This window comes from Mustela putorius, unplaced genomic scaffold (genome assembly GCF_011764305.1).
Source record: "Mustela putorius furo isolate JIRA1106 unplaced genomic scaffold, ASM1176430v1.1 tig00000580_pilon_pilon_pilon, whole genome shotgun sequence".
NCBI lineage: Eukaryota > Metazoa > Chordata > Mammalia > Carnivora > Mustelidae > Mustela > Mustela putorius.
The window spans coordinates 5,474,833-5,499,228 of NW_025421423.1; the positions used below are offsets into that span (position 1 = coordinate 5,474,833).

Here is a 24,396-nt window from a genome sequence, read left to right on the forward strand (position 1 = left end):
CAATGTATCAACTACATAAAAAGTTTTATCATAAAGTACATGTTCAACTTAAACTATTTTTTTAAGTAAAACAATGAACTATAATAATTCCATAATACCCATGCGTCACATCTGAAATAAGAAATTTGATGGGGTAAAGGTATTAAACAGTAAAAAACAGGTACTTTTCCTCAACAGTGACAGTTAAAATATCAACCCAATTTAAAGCAAAAGATAGGGACGCCTGAGTGACTCAGTTGGGTTAAGCAGCTGCCTTCCGCTCAGGTCATGATCCCAGCGTCCTGGGATCGAGTCCCACATCGGGCTCCTTGCTTGGCAGGGAGCCTGCTTCTCCCTCTGACCCTGCCTGCCACTCTGTCTGCCTGTGCTCGCTCTCATTCTCTCTCTCTATGACAAATAAATAAAATCTTTAAAAAAAAAAAAAAAAAAGCAAATGATAATACACACAAGCAATACTAGGAAAAACAAGACTTAAAAATATAACCCCCCAAAGGTGGAAATAAACCAAATGTCATCACTTAATGAATAGATAAATATTAAGTGAAAGATCCCTACAATGGAATATTAGTACTCAGCAATAAAAAATACAGTTCAGATACATGCATGCTAGCATGCATAAATCCTGAAAACAGTATGTTAAGTAAAAGTAGCCAGATTCAAAAAGGTCCCATAATATATAATTCCATTTATAACAAATGTTCGAAACAGGCAAATCCATAAAGACAGAAAAGTAGATTTGTGTGCCAGAAGCTGGGAAAGGACTACTAGTGGGTATAGTTTCTTTTTGGGGTGATAAAAATATTCTGCAATCAGACAGATTGCCCAATTTTGGGAATGTATTAAAAACACTGAAATGTAGGGGCGCCAGGGTAGCTCAGTCATTAACTCAGTAAGTCACTAAGCCGAACCATTAAGCCTTCGGCTCAGGTCATGATCCCAGGTTCCTGGGATCAAGCCCCATATCGGGTACCCTGCTCAGCAGGGTGCCTGGTTCCCTCTCCAACTCCCCCTATCTGTGTTACCTCTCTAGCTGTCAAATAAATAAATAAAATTTTTAAAAACAAACAAAAAAACCCCACTGAAATGTACACTGTAAAACAGCAAATTTTATGGTATGTGAACTACATCTCAATAATATAAATTATATATACGTATATATCCTGGTATGATTTTATTGGTATTTTTGCTTAAAATGTGAAATAGTTCCAGAGGGGTGCCTGGGTGGCTCAGTGGGTTAAAGCCTCTGCCTTCGGCTCAGGTCATGATCCCAGGGTCCTGGGATGGAGCCCCGCATCGGGCTCTTTGCTCAGCAGGGAGCCTGCTTCCCTTCCTCTCTCTCTGCCTACTTGTGATCTCTGTCTGTTAAATAAATAAATAAATCTTTAAAAAAAAAAAAAAAAAAAAGAAGAAGAAGAAAAAGTTCCAGAGATGAATAAAAAAATAAATGTGGAAGTCATACAAGATATCCATTATGATAAATCTGCTGCCAAAGCTTCAAAGGATTTTTTTTAAAAAATTCCTCATCAGTTCCGAATTTAAGAACAGTAAGCGGCTGAAAAGATAATTTAAGAATCCAAGAATCATCTACAACCACTAAATAAAACTACCCTAATAAAAAATACTTGTTATTGAAAATGAGTTTACTATTTGAAATTTTATTTTGTTTTGGCAATTTAACCATGGTATAACCAATTTATAATAAAGGAAAGGCAAATCTAAAGCATTCTCCTTAGAAACTTCCTGAATGAGGAGTAGATCAATGGCTACCTACACAGTTAAACTCTTACCATAGATTCGCAGAGCAGAAGCTTGTAAACTTTTTAGTAATTCTTTATTTGCTCGTGCTGCTGCAGTATGGATAATGTCAATAAGCTGTGTTGAGAGCTCAGGATTTCGGGAACCAAGGTGAGCAAGTTGCAATGGTAAGCCAGCCAGCCAACGAGATAACACCTTACTACGGTATCTAAGAAACACCAAATAAGAACAAAATAAAGTATAATTGCCAAACACAGGGTAATATGTTTAAGCATAAAAAAATTTTAACCTGAATATACCACAAAGTAACAAATCATCTACCAAGAACTACCACATGTACTCATTTAAACATGTGAGAGCCCTCAAGAATGGCAGCATCATTTATTCAGCTACAGCATTTTCCAAGGTTTAACGCACTAAATTAAAAAGATCATGTAATCTGGAGCACTATCTAAATCGTACATTTATCTTAAAAAACAGACACTACTTCTCTTTGTACTATTTATCTTGTTAGCTATTGTACTGTATTAACCCACTGCTGCAGTCAATAAACGATGCTCCCAGAACTAAAGGCTTTGAACCTCTTATTTTAGTTCTTCAGTACACAGGTGACCCTTGAACAACATGGGTTTGAACTGCGTGGGCCCACTTATAATCAGTTTATTTGTTTATTTTTTTCAATAAATATATTGGAAAATTTTTTGGAGAACTGCAACAATTTGAAAGCCTCAAAAAGTGCATAGCCTAGAAATACCAAAAATACAGTATTCTTCTTAGAAGTTAGATGCAACTATAAGAGTATATGTAACATAAAATATGTGTTTATCAGCTGTTATTGGAAAGGCTTCTAGTCAACCGTAGGCTATTAGCAGTTAAGTTTTGAGGGAGTCAAAAGTTACACACAGATTTTTTGTGTCAGGGGGTTGGGGGACATGGGAGAATGTGTCAGGGACACTAGCCCCACAATGTTCAAGGGTCAACTGCACTTGTACTTGGTAAAGCTCCAATGTCTCTTTACTAAGGTAACAGCAATCACTTTTGCCGCACCATGAAAGTTTAATGATTTAAGCATGACCTTTGTTGTCACACAGATGTGAACTTAAGTCTGAGCTCTATTCCCATTAGTTATAGGACACTCACCAACTTACTTAACCCAAGCTTCAGTTTCCTCCTATAAAACAAAAGTAACAATACCTACACTTCAGAGCAGGAGTATGAGATTTAGATAAATTATGAAAAGTACCTGGTTTGTACTAAAGACTCAAATATGTTTCAACAACTACCTATGTATGCTGAGGTAGCCCCAACCCTCATCTTCTGCCTAAACATATCTTCCTATCTGAAATATATCTCAAACTTACATCAAAAAATTAATTCCTTAGTTTTTGTGTTGTCCATCTCACTTGATAGCAGCAAACTCAGCCAGAAACATATTCTTATCTTCTACTGTCCTCATTCTTATATCATATAACCCAACATGTAATTAAATGCTAGTGGTTCAATTTCCCTAATTTTTACAGAAAGCTAAAGGCAAGGCTGAGGCTGCTACAGGTTATTCCAATTATCCTTAAGCTGTAAGTGGACAAGTGGAAATACAAACTCAAAGAGCTTTTATTTGTGTGGTTATACAAATAAAGATTACTGGCCCTATTATATATGCTTTTTTATATAAGTTTACACCTTTTCTTATTATAACCAAATGAGATAAAAAGTGAACTCCTCCAAAGATTTTATCACCCTATTGTCTTATTTAAAGAGACTTAAAAAAAAAAAACTTACAAGAAAAAGAAACACAAATTAAATGAAACTTTACCTGAGCCTGTAAGATCTCAGTTCTTCTTTTTGATAAATTTTACTGAAAAACTTCAGTAACAAAGTCCGAACTGGAAGGAGAAGGCCCCTCTGCTGATATAATGTATAAACTGCCTTGATGAGAGACTCTGTAGCCTCTAAAAACAAAAACAACTGTATATGAAGCAAATGTTTCTTCACCAGCTCTAATTCCTCTAAAAGCACAGAAGCACTTTACTTTGTTCCTATGACAAAGTAGATCTTAGTCACAAAGTGTTAACTACCACTAAAGTCCTGTAGCACTTTTTACTATAAAAGTCAAACCAACCAGAGATTACTGTATAATTTTTCCTGAGGGACAACTAACCTATGTAGTGATGACAACAACCAGGATATCAGAAAGAGGAGTAAGATGGGAACCAAAAAAAAAAAAAGCTATGTTTTTGAATGAAGACAATTAGTAAGTCACACTAAAAAAGAACTTAAATGTGACATAACTTCAGGGTAGAAGAAAGGTAGAGGATTGATTCTATACAGATAAAAGGGAAAAGTACTCAATTTCTAATCAAACTAGACCAGAAAAAGGTATCTTTTCATCATTAGACTCAATGGCATTTCCTCTTAATAATACCTATCTTCTTTTACTCAAGTCTATAATTTACTAGAAATCTTCCATATTGCTTCAGAGTGGACCTACTCACTGAGGAGATTCTCTGAGCCACAAAAAACTTCAGTGTTCAAGTAGATAGTCCTTTATAATTCTATAAGCTACATTTTATGGCCTGGATGTAATTAATCTGACTACCTGGAATGTCTAGAAGTCATTAATTCAAAGCTAGACCCTAACAGCATGCATAAGAGCTCCTCTCTGGGGCACCTAGGTGGCTCAATTGTTAGGCATCTTGCCTTTGGCTCGGTCATGATCTCAGGGTCCTGGGATCAAGCCCCACATTGGGCTCCCTGCTCCGTGGGAGGCCTGCTTTTCTGTCTCCCACTCCTCCTGCCTGTATTCCCTCTCTTACCATGTCTCCCTCTCTGACAAATAAATGAAATCTTAAAAAAAAAAAAAGGCAGCTCCTCTCTTAAAGAAAGACAAAGCATTAACACCTACCTTTGTTTGGTTGTATCTGCATTAACCTCCATGATACTCCAAGCAATCTGTTCAGCTGCTTACTATTTAGCCTAAAGCCATCTTCAAGGGTCTCTGTCACAAATTTCCTTATCATTTCTATCCAATTGGAATCCTTCTGTAAAGTTGAGGCATTTGCCAGGGAGACCATGATATCAGACAGTGTTAAATTCAGTAATAGATGATCTACATTATTGGAGAGAATCGTGCAATGCTTGATGCTAAAAACAAAGAAAGATATATACATCTATAAAGCGTTATATCTACCATGCCTGTTTTACTTAGAATACTTAATCAATGGGTCAAAATATTTCCTTCCAAATAATAAATTCCCAAGAAGACAGGTATAGAGGCAAAGGTCACTGTTTATAAATAAACCATTCCTTAAGGTTGTTAAGAAGACATGAATTACACTGTATACTGCTTAGTTCATTACCCAAGTTCCTCTTCACACAAAAATTAAAGGCCCTTGTAACAATGCTTGGTAATCCTAAACGAAATTGAAGACTTGAGAACCTCAACATGCTTGAAGATTTTTTTAAAGCAGGTACTGATATTTGGATATAGGTCACAGTAGATCTGGACTCTACTTCTACCTCACCATATAATCACTAATTTCTCCTGGCCACAATTTCCATATGTGGGACATAAGGAGACTGATCCAGTTGTTCTTAAACAACTTACATGATACACGTATTAAAACTGTTTTTTTCTAACCAAATAAAACACATTTCTTTCAAACCTTCGAAGAAATTTCAAAAAACAATCTCAAATACTTTCAATAAAAACAGAAATTGCAACTTAGAATATAAATAATTTTCAGACTACGGCATATTCAACAGTAGAGCCTATTTATTTCAGGTTTCAAAAAATGTAAAGTTAATTAAAATAAAAAATCTCATTAACCAATTTTAAAGGAAAAGGTTAATCCTAGATCAAGCATGAGCAAGGGAACAGTAGTGAAGAACCAAGAACACATGGGAAGGGAAATAAAAGAAATCTGGTGCTATCAGAGCATCAAATATAGAGTTAGGAATGACAGATGAGCCTGGAAAGGTAAAATGGAACCAGATTACAAAGAGTCAGGGAGGCTAAGGGCACTAAAATTAATTCTGCAACCACATGAGTAACATGGTTGAAAACTTACTGATGGGTGATTCATAAGGATAGAAAAGGAAAAATGAGAGTTATAAGAATACAAAGAAGAAGCAGAAGTGCCTGGGTGGCTCAGATGTTTAAGTGTCTGCCTTCTGTTCAGGTCATGATCTCCAGGTCCTGGGACTAAGCCCCACGTCAGGCTCCCTACTAAGCAGGGTCTGCTTCTCCTTCTACCTCTCCTCTCATGCTCTCTCAAATGAATAAAAAAAATCTTTAAAAAACAAAGAAGCAGTTAGTTGGCTATTACAGCAATCTAGGCAAGAGACAACAAGCTCAAGAACCAGGGTCAGTGTTGGTATGGACTGGGAGAAGACAGGACATTTAGGAAGAGGAAAAATTAGCTGGATTTGAAGTTTAAGTGTATATATGTATACAAATTTGGGGATGGTGGAAACTGGAGGATTCAGAAGTTGTAGTACTGGTAAATGGATAAATGAAGGGCAGAGATCCAAAAAATAATTACTTTTGATATGTGGAGCTTATAGTGTCTCTGGTATAATTCCAGACAGAGATAGCCAACAGACAACTCAAAGTACAAGTCTGACACCAGAGAGAGAAGTCCAAGCCATTTATTAAAACATGACCACTCCTAGCTGCAAAAGCAGGAAATCCAGTTTTTATTTTGTATAGTCTTAATCCTAGCTAAACAGTGAAATTTAAGAAAGGAAAGACAGAATGGGACAGATAACTAGTAGTCTACGCACCACAAATCCAAATTACTACAAGCATTTTTTTTTTTTTTTTTTTTTTTTTTTGCCAAACTTCCCAGCACCCAAAACCAAGCACATTTTAACATTAACTAGACCACAAAAACTTAATTGTCACATTTCTTCAGAAGTAGAGCTTACCAAGATCTACCCTAAGTTTATATCTCAAGCAGCATAGTCTATTACGGTCTGGAAGTTCTCAATGGACACTGCAAACCTGGAGAATTCATTCTGCTCCTCCAATAATTAATACAAATTTTTACAGACTAAATATAACAACTATCAATTCTATGAGGGAGGCAGGGCAATGGGGATAAACCAGTTTTCAGTAATGATAATGTAAGTAATTAGAACTAATAATCCCCTTCCTGAAAACAACTTTAAAACTAGATAAAATTGGGGGCACCTGGGTGGCTCAGTGGGTTAAGCCGCTGCCTTCGGCTCAGGTCATGATCTCAGGGTCCTGGGATCGAGTCCCGCATCGGGCTCCCTGCTCAGCAGGGAGCCTGCTTCCCCCTCTCTCTCTGCCTGCCTCTCCATCTACTTGTGATTTCTCTCTGTCAAATAAATAATAAAATAAAAATCTTTAAAAAAAAAAAAAAACTAGATAAAATTGTTTTTTAAAACCTTAAAAGTACTCAAGAGCTAAGAAGATAATGAACATTTACTGGGTCCCAAACTCTACCAAAAAAAAAAAAAAAAAAAAACACAAGATACTAGCATTCAAGGCTTTGTCCTTAGGGCAACTGACAATTCCAAAGAAAAAGCTGCGAAAACTGATGTAACCTTTCAGCAGCCTCACACGGAAACAAAAACAAAAAAACCACCTGGATACACCACTGTGAAACTAAATAAAAAGAAAAATCATGGGAAGTGGGAAAGAAATTTTGTAAAGTAACACAATTAGACTCATAGTTGACTTCTTCATACAGCAATGAAAATCAGCAGACAGTGAAGTGTTATTGTCAGTGTGCTCAAAGAAGAAAAGTGCCAAACCTAGAGTACTATACTCTGCTAAAACACTCTTTAGAAATGAAGGAAAAATATTTTTAGACAAAACAAAAACAACTTCCAGCAAATTTTAAATGATCCCAAATGGATGGAAACAGATACAGGAAAAAATGAAGAGGGAAAAAAAAAAAAACTGGAAATACATAAATAAAACTCAAGTGATGCAAACAAGTTCTGCAAAAAACTAATTTTTGATGGACAGCTCAAATTGTATCATTGGCACAAATACTATCAGCTGTTTTCTTGGAATTGGTAGGCTCTTTGTTCATTTTGAGAAAATAATAATAATTGCCAAATACCCAACTCTGAAAACCCGCAGTTTGTCATTCTTTCAAGTTAAAATTGTGTCTGTCACAGGAAAGTACTCAGAAGTAGAATAATCACAAAAATGTGTTTCTTGAGATAACCATCATCCTGTGTATGCGGCCAAATTATTTTACCCCAGTACCCCCATTTCATCACACTGAATATAAGGGGGAAAAAAATGTATTCTCAAGGGTCGTGACTTAATAAAATTAAGTAATTTTTACTGCTTCATTAAGGACCTTTTTAAGCGAAACTGGCTCTGGCTTGTTCTTTTAGACTGTGAGTGCAAAGTGATGAAGAATACAATGTTTTACTAGTTCAGTTTGATGCCACTACCTTAGTTTATGCTAAGATACTGGCAATTTTACCCACCACTGCTTTTGCACCATCAGTGCAAATGTCAGAAAAATCAAAAAGGCAAATAATGTCTTAATTGTGAAACAGCTCTGACTTTATAGACCCACAGGTCACAGGCCACCCTTTGAGAACCACTGTCTTAGATAAATGACATAAGAGTAAGCCAGCTAACTATGTAACAAACTGTCTCACAATAGCAACAATGATCTACTGTTTACACGCCCCTTCCCCATCCCCAACCTAATTTGTTCTGTGCTCCTTTATTTTAAGGCTCTCCCAAAGTAATACCCACCCCTAAGAATTTCAGATTCGGAAAAAAAAAAAAAAAAGGAAAAAAGAAAAAGAAAAAAAAATGTCAGATTCTGGCTCTTCAGTGGTATCCTTATTTAAACCAGTTAGGAAAATTTTCTATATACAATACATCCAACAAACTTCCTTTTTAGCACATAAACTTTGTAACTCTCCAGATCATCTTTTCTTTTGGCCTTAACAAACATTTCTATTTAATTTAACTATAGGAAACTCAAATTTCTTCTACAGATTACTGTAAGTCAATCTCCTTTTGAATTCTGCCTTCTTACAATTCCTGCTGCACTCTTTCTGTGGGCCCTATTCTGTGCTTATTTTCCCACAAAGAAATCTATTTGCTAATAACTTTATTCAAAGTCTAATCATTCACATACTGTCTGAATATTTACTATGTTTTTTTAATATAGTCACTTTTTAAAGATAAATACAATTTCTGAAAGAAACCTGTCACTACCATAAGCAGACCAATCTTTCCTAATACATTTTGCAATAAATTCCCAACAACCCAACCAGCACTTAATCAACCTCAACCTGCCAAATCAAAGCTCTCCATTACCTCTCGGAAAATTAATTTTCCAAATCTTACCAACTAGGAGACTACTGCACTCAGCAGTGTACTTCTCTCACAAGTTGATTTGTAGGCCAAAGGCAAGACTTAGCTGTATTGCAAACACAGAGATCTGGGGCTCCCAAGAGAAGAAAGATAAGACACCGCTTTCATGACACAAGAGAAGTCATTTTAAGTCCCCAGCTCTTTTCCTATTTTCCCTGATCAATATCCCCACTGGCTCTACTGCCCTAAGCATATCTCTTAAAACACATCCTAGAAGGTAGAAGAATTACAAAGAAATACAAAAACTTCAGTAGTTAAGGATTTTAAGGGAACTAAAGGAATAAAAAAACTAACAGTCTAACAGGCCAATAAATAGGCTAACCATAACAAACAAATCAGTGGTGAAATTCCCAGTGCTGTTTCGAAAGTAAACAAGGCCCTGCATTCCTTACCCAAGATAAGGAACTCAAGACCCCATCCAGTTTATACCCTAAGAGCTTACCAGAAGCCCTTTCACCTGTCGACAGTTAAGTTGAAGTCTCCACCCCAGGAGCACAAGGTTCAGACACAGCATGCATGTACAGGCATGTCTCCTAAGTATGTCTGCACAAACTTATGCCTGCCTTTACATGTGATTACAAAGCTCCCCTTTCTGATATTCATCCTAAACCCTAAATAAAAAGAACCCACTCACCCATACTCAGGGAATCAAGGTATTGGAAATTATTCCCTCATGATCTCCTCACTTGCAGTAAATAGGTTCTGTTGTGTGGCAACTCCATCTGGTGAAATCTCTATATGTAACCCACCAAGGAATGAAATCATGTTATTTTGTTTACAGTATTTGTTCCCAGTACATATTAGAGTTAGCTTGTTGGAATAATCACCACATAGATTAATACATTTTGAGCACAAAAAAGGTTTTCTTAGGGGCGCCTGGGTGGCTCGGTCAGTTAAGTGTCCAACTCTTGATTTCGATTTGGGTCATGATCTCAGAAATCAAGCCCCACACTGGGCTCTACGCTCAGTGTGGAATCTGCTTGAGAGGGTCTCTCTCCAATCACCCTATGCCCCTCCCTCTGCTCGTACTCTCTCTTTAAAACAAATAAAAATCTTCAAAAAAAGAAAGAAAGAGGGGCGCCTGGGTGGCTCAATGAGTTAAGCATCTGCTTCATCTCAAGTCATGATCTCAGGGTCCTGGGACAGAGCCCCTCATTGGGCTCCCTGCTCAGGAGGATGCCAGCTTCTCCCCCTTCCCCACCCACCCCTTCTGCTCTCTCACTCGATCTCTCAAGTAAGATCCTTTAAATTAAAAAAAAAAAAAAGAAAAGAAAAAAGTTTTCTTAGGACTACACTGCTTTTTTTAAATGCCAGTATTTCGGGGCACCTGGGTGGCTCAGTGGGTTAAGCCTCTGCCTTCGGCTCAGGTCATGATCCCAGGGTCCTGGGATTGAGCCCCGCATCGCATCGGGCTCTCTGCTCAGCAGGGAGCCTGCTTCCCTTCCTCTTTCTCTGCCTGCCTCTCTGCCTACTTGTGATCTCTCTGTGTCAAATAAATAAATAAAAATCTTTAAAAAAAAATTTAAAAAAATGAATGCCAATATTTCCAATGACAAAATTATAGCCTTTAATATAAACAAAGAATTGAAAGCAGGGACTCAAATGGACATTTGAAGACCAATGTTCACAAAAGCATTATTTGCAGTAACCAAAAGGTAGAAACCACCCAAACATCCATTGACAAGATGAATATATAAACAAAATATGGGTATATACATACAATGGAGTATTATTTAGCCTTAATAAGGAAGGAAAACTTGGAAGCAACCAAGACGCCCATTAGTAAGTAGGTTAATGGATACATGAACTGTGACACATCCATACAAGAACATAATTAAGCACTTCAAAAAAAGAGCCCTCAAGTCATGAATAGACAGAGAACAGAGGATTTTTAGGACAGTGAAACTAACCTATAGGATGCTATAATGGTGTCATCATATAAATGTCATCATATATTTGTCAAAACTCATAGAATTGTATAACCAAGAGTGAACCCTAAGGTAAACTCTGGATTTGGGATGAAAATGATGTGTCAATGTAGGTTCACAGATTGTAACAAATGTTTAACTCTGGTGCAGGATGCTGACAGCGAGGAAAGCCATGTATTTCTGGGAGCAAGAGTACATATGACAATTCTGTACTTTCTGCTCAACTTCCCTATGTAACTAAAACTGCTCTAAAAAAATAAAGTCTATTTCTAAAAAAAGGGGGAAAGTGCTGGTACATGTTACAATACGGATGAACCTTGAAAACATTTTCTAAATCAAATTAAGCCAGACACAAAAGGAAAATATTTTCTGGTTCTTCTTCTGTGAGGTACCTAGAAGAGTCAAATTAACAGAGACAAAAAGTAGACCAGTGGATCCCAGAAGCTGGGGATAGGGGACCATGGTGAGTTATTGTTTCATGGGTACAGACTTCTAGTTTAGGAAGATGAAAAAAATTCTGGAAATGGATGGTGGTGATGGCTGCATAACAATGTAAATATACTTAACACTACTGAACCATATACTTTACATGATTAAAAAGGTCAAATTTCATGCTATGTGTATTTTACCATAATAAAAATCAATAATATCCTTTGTAACCCTGTATTTTAATTGAAGATGAAAAAGTTAGACATCAGGTCAAAAATTAACTGGGGTGGGGCGCCTAGGTGGCTCAGTGGTTTGGGCTGCTGCCTTCGGCTCGGGTCATGATCTCGGGGTTCTGGGATCGAGCCCCGCATCGGGCTCCCTGCTCCACAGGAAGCCTGCTTCCCTCTCTCTCTCTCTCTCTCTCTCTCTGCCTGCCTCTCAGCCTACTTGTGATCTGTCTGTCAAATAAATAAATAAAATCTTTAAAAAAAAAAAAAATTAACTGGGGTTACAATGTTGTCTCTCCTAACTTTAACTTATGTTGCCCTCCACAAGTTATCTGCCAAGTATTCAATGCAGCATCTTATGGAAATAAAAGAGCAGTCCGAAGTCCCTGAAAATGAATCCTGGGGAAATCTTCTGAAGAATAAGCTAGTTATATTGTCAATCTATTTTTGCTAAAAATTCCACAACCACAAAGTCAGCTGGGAAGACAATAGAATAGGCAGACAATAAGCTCACCTCTTCCATGCATATAACTAGGTAACACACATATCCGTTTAAATTACCCGGGAAACCACCCAAAGACTAGCAGAACAAATTCCACAACTAGAGCCAACAAAGAGGCCATGTTATAGAAAATTGGAAGGGCGAAGACATGGTCTGGAAGCAAAATGAACCATGGCCATTTGACACAACGGAGAGGGAGCTAGTGGTGCGGAGAAGGACAGAAAACAGACTTTCACACTGGGAAGTCCACAAACAGGGAGAATGAGTCTCCAGAATATTTACCTTTGAAAGTGAGAGGAGCTAAATTTTCTGAGTTCTTAAAACCAGCAGGACTTAAAGCCTGGAATTTTAAAAATTGGTGGACTTGGCTCTGTGAGAGCCCAGAAGGCATTAGGAAACAGAGTTCTGCGATAGAAGAGATAACAAGACAAACACCCCTGCAAATAACAGGGCAGAACCAGCAAGTGGAAAACTCCAGGGGCAGACAGGAGGAAGAATGATTTTCTCATCTCAAAGAGGCAAGGACCACAGGGAGACTCCAAGAACAAAGCACATGGCAGACACCATTTCCGCCAGCAAAGACAATGACCACCTGCAGGAACCAGCATGGTGACACCACTCCTAACTTGCTATCACCAAGTTTCTTCACATTCCACCCTCTCCACCATACCCCACCCCAACCATCAGCAGATATGCCCTTCCCAATAACACTGGCCTGAGTCCCAGCACTGCAGGCCCCAACCTCAGCACAAACCCTGACAATGCCACACCACCTGACACTCAGGAGGACCTCACTTCTGACAAGCAGACCCCCACACATCTTGTTAAAATGTGTTAAAGTGTGCCCCACCACTACCGGAGATCAAATACTGCACAAAATATGCCGAGAGACTATATAAATGCAATGAAGGAAAGAGGCCAAGACTCAACAGGAGAGCACATGCAATACACCTAGGAAACACTCTGAAGCGCCAGGCCCTGGGAAATAAGGAACACTGCACTGCAGGGCACTACAGGACTGCTTCTTCGTAAGGCAAACCACAGCAAGAGACCAAAGTGAAACAAGTATAAGTAATATGCCTGATAGAGAATTTAAAATAACAATAATGAAAATATTAAACTGGGGAAAAGAGTGGAGGACATCACACAGACCGTTAATACAGAGATAAAAGAGAACCAATCAGAGATCAAGAACATAGTAAATGAAATTTAAAATACTCTTGATGGAAGAAATAGCAGGCTAAATGAATCAGAGGAATGAATTAACAACCTGGAAGGCAGGATAATAGAAGTAACAAGCTGAGCAAAAGAAAGGAAATTATACAAACTGAGAAAAGTCTTAGGGAACTCAATGACTCCACCAAGTATAACAACATCTGCATTATATAGATCTCAGAAGAAAGAGAAAAGGGAGAAAATTTATTTGAAGAAATAATAACTGAAAACTTCCCTAATCTGGGGAAGGAAACAGAGATCCAGATCCAGGAAATTACAGAGATCCTGCCCCATTTTCCCACCTTCCTGCCCCCCACTCCAAATTCAAAAAAAGGTCATCCAAACGAAACACATAGTAATTACGATGGCAAAAAACAGCAACAAGGACAAAATTTTAAAAGCAGCAAAAGGGGGGAAAAAAAAGTTACATACAAGGGAAATCCTATAAGGCTATTAGTGAATTTTTCAGCAGAAACTTTGCAGGCCAGAAGAAGTGGGAAAAGATATATTCAATGCACTCAAAGATAAAAATGTGCAGCCAAGAATATTCTCTCCCTCTGCCCCTCTACCCCTCCACCACAACTCTTGCAGGAGCACTCTCACTCTCCCTAAAATAAATAAATAAAAAACCAAACACAAAACCCATAAAAACAGTAAGAATAAATATATTTATAAAACTCAGTCAAGGGAAGGCACCTGGCTGGCTCAGTGAGTTAATTGTCTGCCTTTGGCTCAGGTCATGATCCCAGGGTTCTGGGATGGAAACCCACGTGGGAATCCCTGCTCAGTGGACAGCCTGCTTCTCCCTTTCCCTCTGTCTGACACTCTCCCTGCTTGTGTGCGCACACACATAATACACTCTCTCTTTCTCGGTCAAATTAATATATAGATAAAGTCTTTTAAAAATCAGTCAACGGATTCATAAAATAAAAGGGTATTTTATATGAAATCATATACCTGAAACATGGGAGAGGAATAAAGCATGGGTTTAAACTTACACAACCAACAACTTAATATAGACTCCTATATGCAGAAGATGTTATGTACAAATCTAATGATAACTATAAATCAAAAATCTGTAACTAATATGCAAAGAATAAAGAGAAAGGAATCCATGTATATTACTTAAGAAAGCCAATAAACCATGAAAGAGAGCAAGAGAAATGAGAGAAAATCTCCACAAACAAGCACAAAACAAGTTAACAAAATGGCAATTAAGTACATACCTCTCAGTAATTACTTTGATACAGGGTGACAAAGTGGATTAAAAAAAACAAGACCCATCTATATGATGCCTACTCATTTCAGACCTAAAGACACCTGCGGTTTGAAAGTAAGGGAATGGAGAAATATTTATCATGCAAGCAGTGCCAAAAGAAAGCCAAGGTAGCAATACTCATATTAGACAAAACAGACATTAAAACAAAGACCATAACAGGAGACAAAGAAGGACACTATAATTAAAGGGGACAATCCAACAAGAGGACAGAACAGTTCTAAATTTCATGCACCCAAATACATAAAACAGTTAATAACAAATACAAAAGGGATAATCAACAGTAATACAGTAACAATAGAGGACTTTAACATTTCACATACACATCAATGGACAGATCATCCAAACAGAGAATCAGTAAGGAAAAAGTGGCTTTAAATGAAACACTGGACCAGATGGATTAGCAGACATGATATTCAGAACACTTCATCCTAAAACAACAGAATACACATCCTTTTTCAAGCACACACAGAACATTTCAAGCACACACAGAATAGATCATGTGTTAGACCATAAAACAAGTCTCAACAAACTGAAATCATATCATGCATCTTTTCTGAACACAATGCTATGAAACAAGAAATCAACCACAAGACCTGAAAAGAGCACAAATACACAGAGATTAAATAAGATGCTATTAAAAAACATTAAAAAAAAATTACATGAAAATGAAAACACAAAGGTCCAAAATCTTTGGGATCCAGCAAAAAGTGGTTTTAAGAAGGCAATTTATAGCGCGCTGGGTGGCTCAGTGGGTTAACAAGCCTCTGACTTCGGCTCAGGTCATGATCTCAGGGTCCTGGGATCGAGGCCTGCATCAGGCTCTCTGCTCAGCAGGGAGCCTGCTCCCCCACCACCCTCCCTCCTGCCTGCCTCTCTGCCTACTTGTGATCTCTGTCAAATAAATAAATAAAATCTTAAAAAAAAAAAAAAGGCAATTTATAGAGAATCACAGGCCTACCTCAGAAAGAGAAATCTCAAATAAAAGATCTAACCTTACACTTAAAGCCAGAAAAAGAAAAAGAACAACAACAACAAAAAACCCAAAGCAGCAAAATTTAAGAAATAATAACGATTAGAACAGAAATAAATGGTACAGAAATTTAAAAATAGAACAGATCAATGAAACCAGGAACTGATTCTTTGTGGGGGGAAAAAATCAACAAAACTGATAAACTTCTAGCAAGACTCATCAAAAAGGGAAAGAGAGAGAACACCCAAATAAACAAAATTACTAATGAAAAGAGAGAAACAATCACCAATGCCCCAATGCCAGAGAAATACAAACAACTGTAGAGGTGCCTGGTTGGCTCAGTAGGTCACAACTCTTGATTTAGGCTTGGTACATGATCTCAGGGCTGTGGGACTGAGCGCCATGTCAGGCTCTGCGCTGAGTGTGAGCCTGCCTGGGATTCTCCCTCTCCCTCCACCTACCAAGTGCACTTTCTCTCTCTAATGGAAAGGAAAGGAATGAGAAAGGAAGGAATAAAAATAACTGTAACAGGATACTCTGAAAACATATTTGACAACAACCTGGACAACTTGGAAGAAATGGATAAATTCCCAGAAACATATAACCAACCAAAACTAACACAGAAATAGATATAAAATTTGATTACACCAATCACCAGCAATGAAACTGAAACAATAAAAAAATTCCCAACAAAAGTACAAGAGCAGACAGCTTCCCAGGCAAATTCTAGCAAACATTTAAAGAAGAGTTAATACTCCTCCTTCTTAAACTATTCCAAAAAATACGAAAGGAAGGCAAACTTCCAAATTCATTCCATGAGGCCAGTATCACCCTAGTACCAAAACCAGATAAAGATACCACCAAAAAAGAGAACAGGCCAGTATCTCTTAAGAATATAAATACAAATATTCTCAACATTAGCAAACCAAATGAACAATATATGTTTTAAAAATCATATACTACAATCAAGTGGGATTTATTCCCAGGAGGCAACAGTTTAACATTTGCAAAACAATGCGTACCTGGGCTGCTCAGTCGGTTGCTTTCAGCTCAGTCATGATCCCAGAGTCCTGGGATCAAACCCCACTTTTGGCTCTCTGCTCAGTGGGGAGTCTGCTTCTTCCTCTCCTTCTGATGCTCCCCTTGCTTTTGATCTCTCAGTCACTCTCTCAAAAAGATAGTCTTAAATATATGTATGTTTGCAAAAGAAGGGGCAGCTAGCTGGCTCAACTGATAGAGCTTGTGACTTTGATCTTGGGGTCATGAGCCAAGCCCCACATTGAGTACGGAGACTACTTTAAAAAAGTAGAATATTAAGGGCACCTATGTGACTCAGTCGGTTAGGTGGCTGCCTTCAGCTCAGATCATGATCCCAGGGTCCTGGGATCAAGTCCCACATCCGGCTCCCTGCCCAGCAGAAAGCCTACTTCTCCCTTTTCCTCTGCTTGCCGTTCTGCCTACTTGTGCTCTCTAGCTCTCTGTTAAATAAATAAATAAAATCTTTAAAAAAGTAGAATGTTAAAAAGAATATATATTTGTAAAACAATGTGATACATCACATCAATTAAAGGATAAAAACTATATGCTCATTTCAACAGATGCAGAAAAATCATCTGACAAAGCATAACATCTATTCATGTAAAAACCCTCAACAAAGTTAAGTCCAGAAGAAACATAACTCAACATAATAAAGGCCTTATATGAGGGTGCCTGGGTGGCTCAGTCACTGGATGCCTTCCTTTGGCTTGGGTTATGATCCCAGAGTCCTGGCATCGAGCCCTGCATTGGGCTTCCTGCTCAGCAGGGAGCCTGCCTTTCCCTTTCTCACTCCCCCTGCTTGTGTTCCCTTTCTAGCTGTTTCTCCCACTGCCAAATAAATAGTATCTTTTAAATAAATAAATAAATAAAGTCCTTATATGAAAAACCCATAGCCAACATCACACTCAATGGTAAAAAACTGAGAGCTTTTCCCATAAGGTCAAAAACAAGACAAGAATGTCCACTCTCATCCCTTTTATTCAACATAGTAATGGAAGTCCTAGCTACGGCAATTAGACAACATAAACAACCAAAATGTTAAAGAAGAAAAACTACTTGGAGATGACATGATACTCAATACAGAAAACCCTAAAGACTCTACCAAGAAACTACTAAAACTGGTAAATGAATTCAGTAAAGTTCCAAATAAAATTCCAGGATACAAAATCAATATACAAAACTCTGTTGCATTCTTACAGACTAATAATGAAGCAAGCAGCAAATGAAATTAAGAAAACAATCCCATTTACAATTGTACCACAAACAATAAAGTATTTAGGAACAAACTTAACCAACGAGGTGAAAGACCTGTACTCTGAAAACTTTAAAAACACTGATTAAAGAAATTCAAGACAATGCAAAAAAAAAAAAAAAGGAAAGACATTCTATCCATGCTCATGGGTTGGAAAAACAAATATTGTTAAAACGCCTATGCTACACAATCTACAGATTTAATACAATACCTATCAAAATGTCAACAGTATTTTTCACAGAACTAGAACGATCCATCCTAAAATTTGTATGGAATCACAAAATACCTCAAATAGCCAAAGCAATCTTGAAAAACAAAAATAAAACTAGAGGCATCACAACTCCAGTTACATTCCACATTATACTACAAAGCAGTAGTGAAACCGTATGATAATGGCATTAGACACATAAATCAATGGAATACAACAAAAAAACCAGAAATAGGGGCGCCTGGGTGGTTCAGTGGGTTAAAGCCTCTGCCTTCCGCTCAGGTCATGATCTCAGGGTCCTGAGGTCGAGCCCCGCATGGAGCTCTCTGCTCAGCAGGGAGCCTGCTTCCTCCTCTCTCTGCCTACTTGTGATCTCTGTCAAGTAAATAAATAAAATCTTTAAAAAAAAAAAAGAAAAGAAAAACCAGAAATAAACCAACAATTATAAAGTCAATTAATCTTTGACAAAGGAATGAATATACAATGGGGAAAAGTCTCTTCAACAGCTCTGTGAACAGCTACACACAAAAAAATGAAACTGAACCACTTTCTTATACCATATACAAAAATAAATTCAAAATGGATTGAAGACCTAAATGTGAAACCTGAAACCATAAAAATCCTTGGAGAGAGCATAGGCAGTAATCTGACATGGGCTGTAACAACAGTTTTCTAGATATGTCTCCTGAGGCAAGGAAAGTAAAAGCAAAAGTAAACTACTGAGACTACATCAAAATAAAGCTTCTGCACAGAAAAGGCAACAATTAACAAAACTAAAAAGCAACCTACAGAATGGAAGAAGATATTTATAAACGACTTATCCAATAAAGAGTTAGTAACCAGGGGCGCCTGGGTGGCTCAGTGAGTTAAAGGCTCTGCCTTCGGCTCAGGTCATGATCCCAGAGTCCTGGGATGGAGCCCCGCGTCAGACTCTCTGCTTGGCGGGGAGCCTTCTTTCCCCTCTCTCTCTGCCTGCCTCTCTGCCTATTTGTGATCTCTCTCTCTGTCAAATAAATAAAATCTTAAAAAAAAAAAAAAAAAGAGTATCCAAAATGTATAAAGAACTGATAAAATCAATACCTAAAAAACAAATAATCCAAAACTGAGCAGAAAACATGAACAGAAATTTCTCCAAAGACATCCAAATGGCCGACAGGCACATGAAAAGATGCTTAACACCACTCATCATCAGGAAAATGCAAACCTAAACGACAATGAGATATCACCTCACACCTGTCAGAATAGCTAAAATAAAAAACACAAACAACAACAACAACAAAAAGCACACACACACACACCAAACAAGTGCTGTTGAGGATGTAGGAAAAAGGAGAACTCATGTACTGTTGTTGAAATTGCAAGCTGGTGCAGTCACTGTGGAAAACAGTATGGAACAGAGATTCTTGAAAAAAATTAAAACCAGAACCATCCTACAATCCAGGAATCACACTACTGGGTATTTACACCAAAAATTCAAAAACACTAATTCAAAGGGATACACGCACCCCATGTTTATTGCAGCATTATTTTCAACAGCCAAACTATAGAAGCGGTCCATCAATAAATGAATGGACAAAGTTTTAAGAAGGCAATTTATAGAAACCAAGCTCACCTCAAGAAGCAAGAAAATTTATTAGATAACTTGTTTTTATATTTATTTCCTCTCACTTGAGGTAAACATTTTAAAAAGTTTCCAGGCTTACAATTTTAAACTCCATCTTCTGATCCATAAGCCTCTCTGTTTTATCCCTCTTTCTGATACTGGTATTAGTTTCACTATTAGTCTCCTAATATATAAATAATACAACTAGGTGACCTTTAAGAAACTCTCAGAGATTACATAGTACTTCTCCCAAATAAAATACCCACATCAAGAAATTTTATTAAATTTATTAACAGAATTTGATACCTGAGACTCAATTTGCATAAAATATTTGTATATTTTTAAAAAAATTTTTTTTAATGAAAATTTTAAGGTTTAAAGTGACTTGTTCAAGATCAACCATACTATTGCAACTTTTAGTTTTATTTCACAAAATTTAGGTATGAACCCCTCACAGTGTAGAAAGTTCCAGTTTAAGGCTATTTTTTGGTAATTTCAGGTTAAAAAATTTTTCAAGTCTATACAGTGGAAGGAATCACAATACCTTTTATTTGTCTCTTTCCTTTTGTGCTTGGTTATTTCTTTTAAGGCATATGGAAAATGACTCATAAAATGGTGTTTGAAATCAATAAGATAATTCTTTCGAAGCCACGACTCCTATTAAAATAAGCGAGTATTAGAAAATCTAAAAAAACATTTAAAATAACCAAATTTAAGCAGAAATTTGACTACTTATTAATATTCAATTATAAATTTACCATTATAATTCCCCTTTTGCTCATGATAGAAGATATAAATAAATTTTAAAATCAGAGTAAAACATTAGGGCATCCAATTCTCACCCATAGATAGTTTTGGTGCTTATTAATTATCTTTACTTGCATTTCATCTACTGTTTAAGAGAAGAAAAAAGGAGAAAGTATGATGTAAGAAAATTCTTAATTTGAACCTCTAGTGCAGGATTTGTAAAATATGTCAGAAAGTCTTCTACTTAGTGTTCTATTTATAGAAGAACTCTATTTCATAGCAATTCTATTATTTTCAATTAAAGATATTTAACATTGTCATAAAGCAATGAACTTCTCTAAAATTCTTACAGTATTCATCAATCTTTCTCTCCTACTTAATACTAATTCCAGATCACCACCCTCTTATTTCCTCCTATCCAGAGAACCAACTATGCCATTTTGCCAGGGACTGAATGGTTTCTTGGGATGTGGGACTTGAGGTGTTTAAAATAGCTGGTCACGCAACAGCTCCTTATTATCCTTTTCTGGATTCTTCTCTTTGTGCTAATCTGTAATTGTATACTCAACATGTCCTTCTGGACTTCTAAAAAGCAACTTAAATTTAACATGAATTGGAATGCCTGGGTGGTGCAGTCAGTTAAGTGCCCAACTCTTGGTTTTGGCTCAGGTCATGATCTCATGAGTCATGGGACTGAGCCTCACATGGGGTTCTGCACTCAGCAGGGAGTCTACTTGGGTTTCTCTCTCCCTCTCCTCCTCACCCCCACCCCCCATGCACTCTCTCTCTAAAATAAATAAAGCTTAAAAAAAATTAACATGAACAAACTGAACTCTCCCCACCAGCAGTCACACTGTTATTTGGACCTAAGACGGGCATTATCCTTCTCTTTCCTTCACTATGTATCAGCAGTCTCACTGGTTTATCAGAATCCAGCTGCTTCTCATAGTTCCAATCACGAGTTACCATTTTACCCCAAACAACCACTCTTACCTAGATAACAACAACAGCCTCCCTACAACAGTTCTCCCTACTTTTCCTCTTATCTTCCTCAAAAGTCAATTCTCTACACAGCAGCGAGGGTGATCTTTTAAAACATAAATCATGCTTCAAAATACAGGAGAGGGAAAGGGAATAAGTGTATATGTAGGGCAGGACTGGTTATCCACTGGATGGATGGTGTGAGGTTGGGGTCCATTTCTGCTACAGGTGGATGCTGACCACAGGAAGTTCGCTGGTGTTCTATTTGCAAATTCCACATATTAAAGTTAAAGACACATTCAGATCATGCCAGTTCCCTGCTGAAACATTCCATTGTCTTTTCATCACACTCAGGTTAAAATCCAAACTTGTTACCATGGACCATACGGTCCCACGATCTGGCCTCTGTCACTTTCTCTGACTCATCATCTTCTACCTTTCTCCTGGTGCCTCACTAGCACAGGCTTTCCTGCCTTTCCTCAAATATGTCAAATCTGTTCTCACTTTAGGGGCTTTACACTTGCTATTTCCTATGCCTGGAAGGTTCTTCCCACAGGTCTTTACAACACTTTGTCCTTTAACTTCACTGAGTGCCATTCAAAGTTGTGAAAATGGGTGCCTGGGTGGCTCAGATGCTTAAGTGCCTGCCTTCAGCTCAGGTCATGATCTCCAGCTCCTGGGATCGAGCCCCATGTCGGGCTCCCAGCTCAGACAGGAGTCTGCTTCTCCCTCTCCCTCTGCTTCTGCTGTCTCACTCAAGTGAATAAATAAAATCTTAAAAAAAAACAAAAAGGAAAAAGTCATGAAAATATTTCTGACCACCTACTTAAGATAGCTCCCACTTGGGATGCCTGGGTGGCTCAGTCAGTTAAGCATCTGCCTGTGGCTCAGGTCATGATCCCAGGGTTCTGGGATCGAGCTCCACACTGGGCTCCTTGCTCAGTGGGAGTCTGCTTCTCCCTCTCCTCTCCACTTGTGCTCTCTCTGTCACTATCTGTCTCTCTCTCAAATAAATAAAATCTTAAAAAATAAAATAAAATAGCTCCCCCCCATTCTGTTCCAGGACCTGTTCTCTCTTTACCCTGCTTTACTTTTATCTTTCTTCTTAGCACTGACATTATATATTTGTTTACATCCATCAACCCCACCAGAAGGTTAAGAACTGTGAGGGCAAGCAATGCTGCAATGATGGAATTCTTTCATCTGTGTTGTCTAATACAGCAGCCACTAGCCACATGTACCCACATGAGCACGTGAAATGTGGCTAGTACAACTGAGGAACTGAATTTTAGTTAACTTAAATAGCCACATTTATAGATGCTTCACAAATCCTTGACGTATGACTGCATCTGACCATTCTTCACAAATTCTAATCTTCATGGGGAAAAGATATCAGCACTGAGACACATAAATTAAAAGCAGCATTAAAATATAAAGCTAAGATACAACACAATTCCTATAGCAATTATAATACTGACCCTTAAGCTAGTAATACAAGACCCCAAAATCCAAAGTAAATTAAAAAGTTAATGTTAAATATTTTTTTGTTTCGGATTTTATTTATTTGACAAAGAGAGATACAGTGAGAGTGGCAACACAAGCAGGGGGAGGGGGAGAGGGAGAAGCAGGCTCCCCGCCAAGCAGGGAGCCCAATGCCGGGCTCAATCCCGGGACCCTGGGATCACTACCCAAGCTGAAGGAAGACACTGAACAACTGAGCCATCCAAGCACCCCCTGTATGTCATCTTTAAAACTAAGGATACATGCATATATCATAAATAATCAACCTCAGTAAGAACATGTACTCAACCACTGCAAATAAGATTTAATGTACCTTGAGATTTCTTTTTCAAGCAAAGATCAGAGATTTCAGATTTCTAAAAAGGTTTTTAAAAAAACACTTAGGTAAAAATGAAGTTTCTCAACTGTGCAGCAAATAAATACATCTAGCAAAACCTAAAAGCAAACAGTTATCTAAGACTGCGCCTAATTTAGATGCTAATTTATCAAGAGAAGACCTATACATTTTCTGAGAGAAGGGCTACAATCCAGGTTGTGGGATATAATTTGTATTTAAGTCCAAGGAATGCCATTTCATCCCTCCTTTAAAGTCTGAGTGTTACAGGTCACACAATGTCTTAACTACTAAGCTAAATTAAAGGTCACTGAAAGGGGAACAGTGAGAATGGTAACAAAAAATAAATGACTGCATTTTAATGTCACTGTACAACTCACATACATATTTATAATTTGTCTCTAAAATAATGGAGCTTACCTTATCCAGTTATTACAGTTAAACATAACCCATTTGCCAAGGTAAATCAGAGAATTCTACCAGTGTATGCTTTTAAATTCTATTTCTATTTGAATTAAACTTCCTTCAGTTCATTTGAATTTTAAACAGAAACCCAATTTAGTATTCTATGTTGCCTTCCACAGTCTATGCAAAACAGTCTTCTGAACTCAGTGTCCTGCATTAATGAACTGCTAATAAATACAACTGAATTAGAACAGCACAGAATAGTTCTAAAGCATACAACTTTAAATATCCATAAAATTAAGGCAGTGGTTAGGCCCCTTGACAATGTTATCTGAATGACAGTGGATGATATAAAACTAGTATAATTAATGAATTTGCACTTGGTCCTATATTCTATTTAGTTACAAATACTATTACTAAAGAAATAACAATAATTACTCGGTGTCCATATGTCACCAAACACCAAGATACCTAGAATCTTTATTTCTTAGCCTTCTAAAATTTAAGGAAAGACTAGTACTTAAAATTTATGTTGATATCATTACTTTTACTTTTTATCCCAGGTTCAGATAAATCCATTCAAGACTGCAAATAACATACTTTTCTAAAAAGCTATGTAAT

The 24,396-nt window shown here is 37.5% G+C and overlaps 1 protein-coding gene across 4 annotated transcripts in view; it reads right to left on the minus strand.

The window, feature by feature from the left end:
- The window catches only part of TEX10 (testis expressed 10), a 65,222-nt gene that overhangs the window by 30,891 nt on the left and 9,935 nt on the right, over window positions 1–24,396 (minus strand). For all 4 annotated transcript variants that reach the window (XR_006607191.1, XM_045081631.1, XM_045081630.1 and 1 more), the window contains exons 5-8: window positions 20,332–20,444; window positions 4,658–4,896; window positions 3,569–3,704; window positions 1,788–1,963 (exon numbers count right to left, since the gene is read on the minus strand). Coding sequence is in view for 3 of the 4 variants with exons in the window: in XM_045081631.1 (XP_044937566.1) it covers window positions 1,788–1,963; window positions 3,569–3,704; window positions 4,658–4,896; window positions 20,332–20,444 (664 nt within the window). In the remaining variant the exon portion in view is untranslated. The remainder of the gene's footprint in view (window positions 1–1,787; window positions 1,964–3,568; window positions 3,705–4,657; window positions 4,897–20,331; window positions 20,445–24,396) is intronic.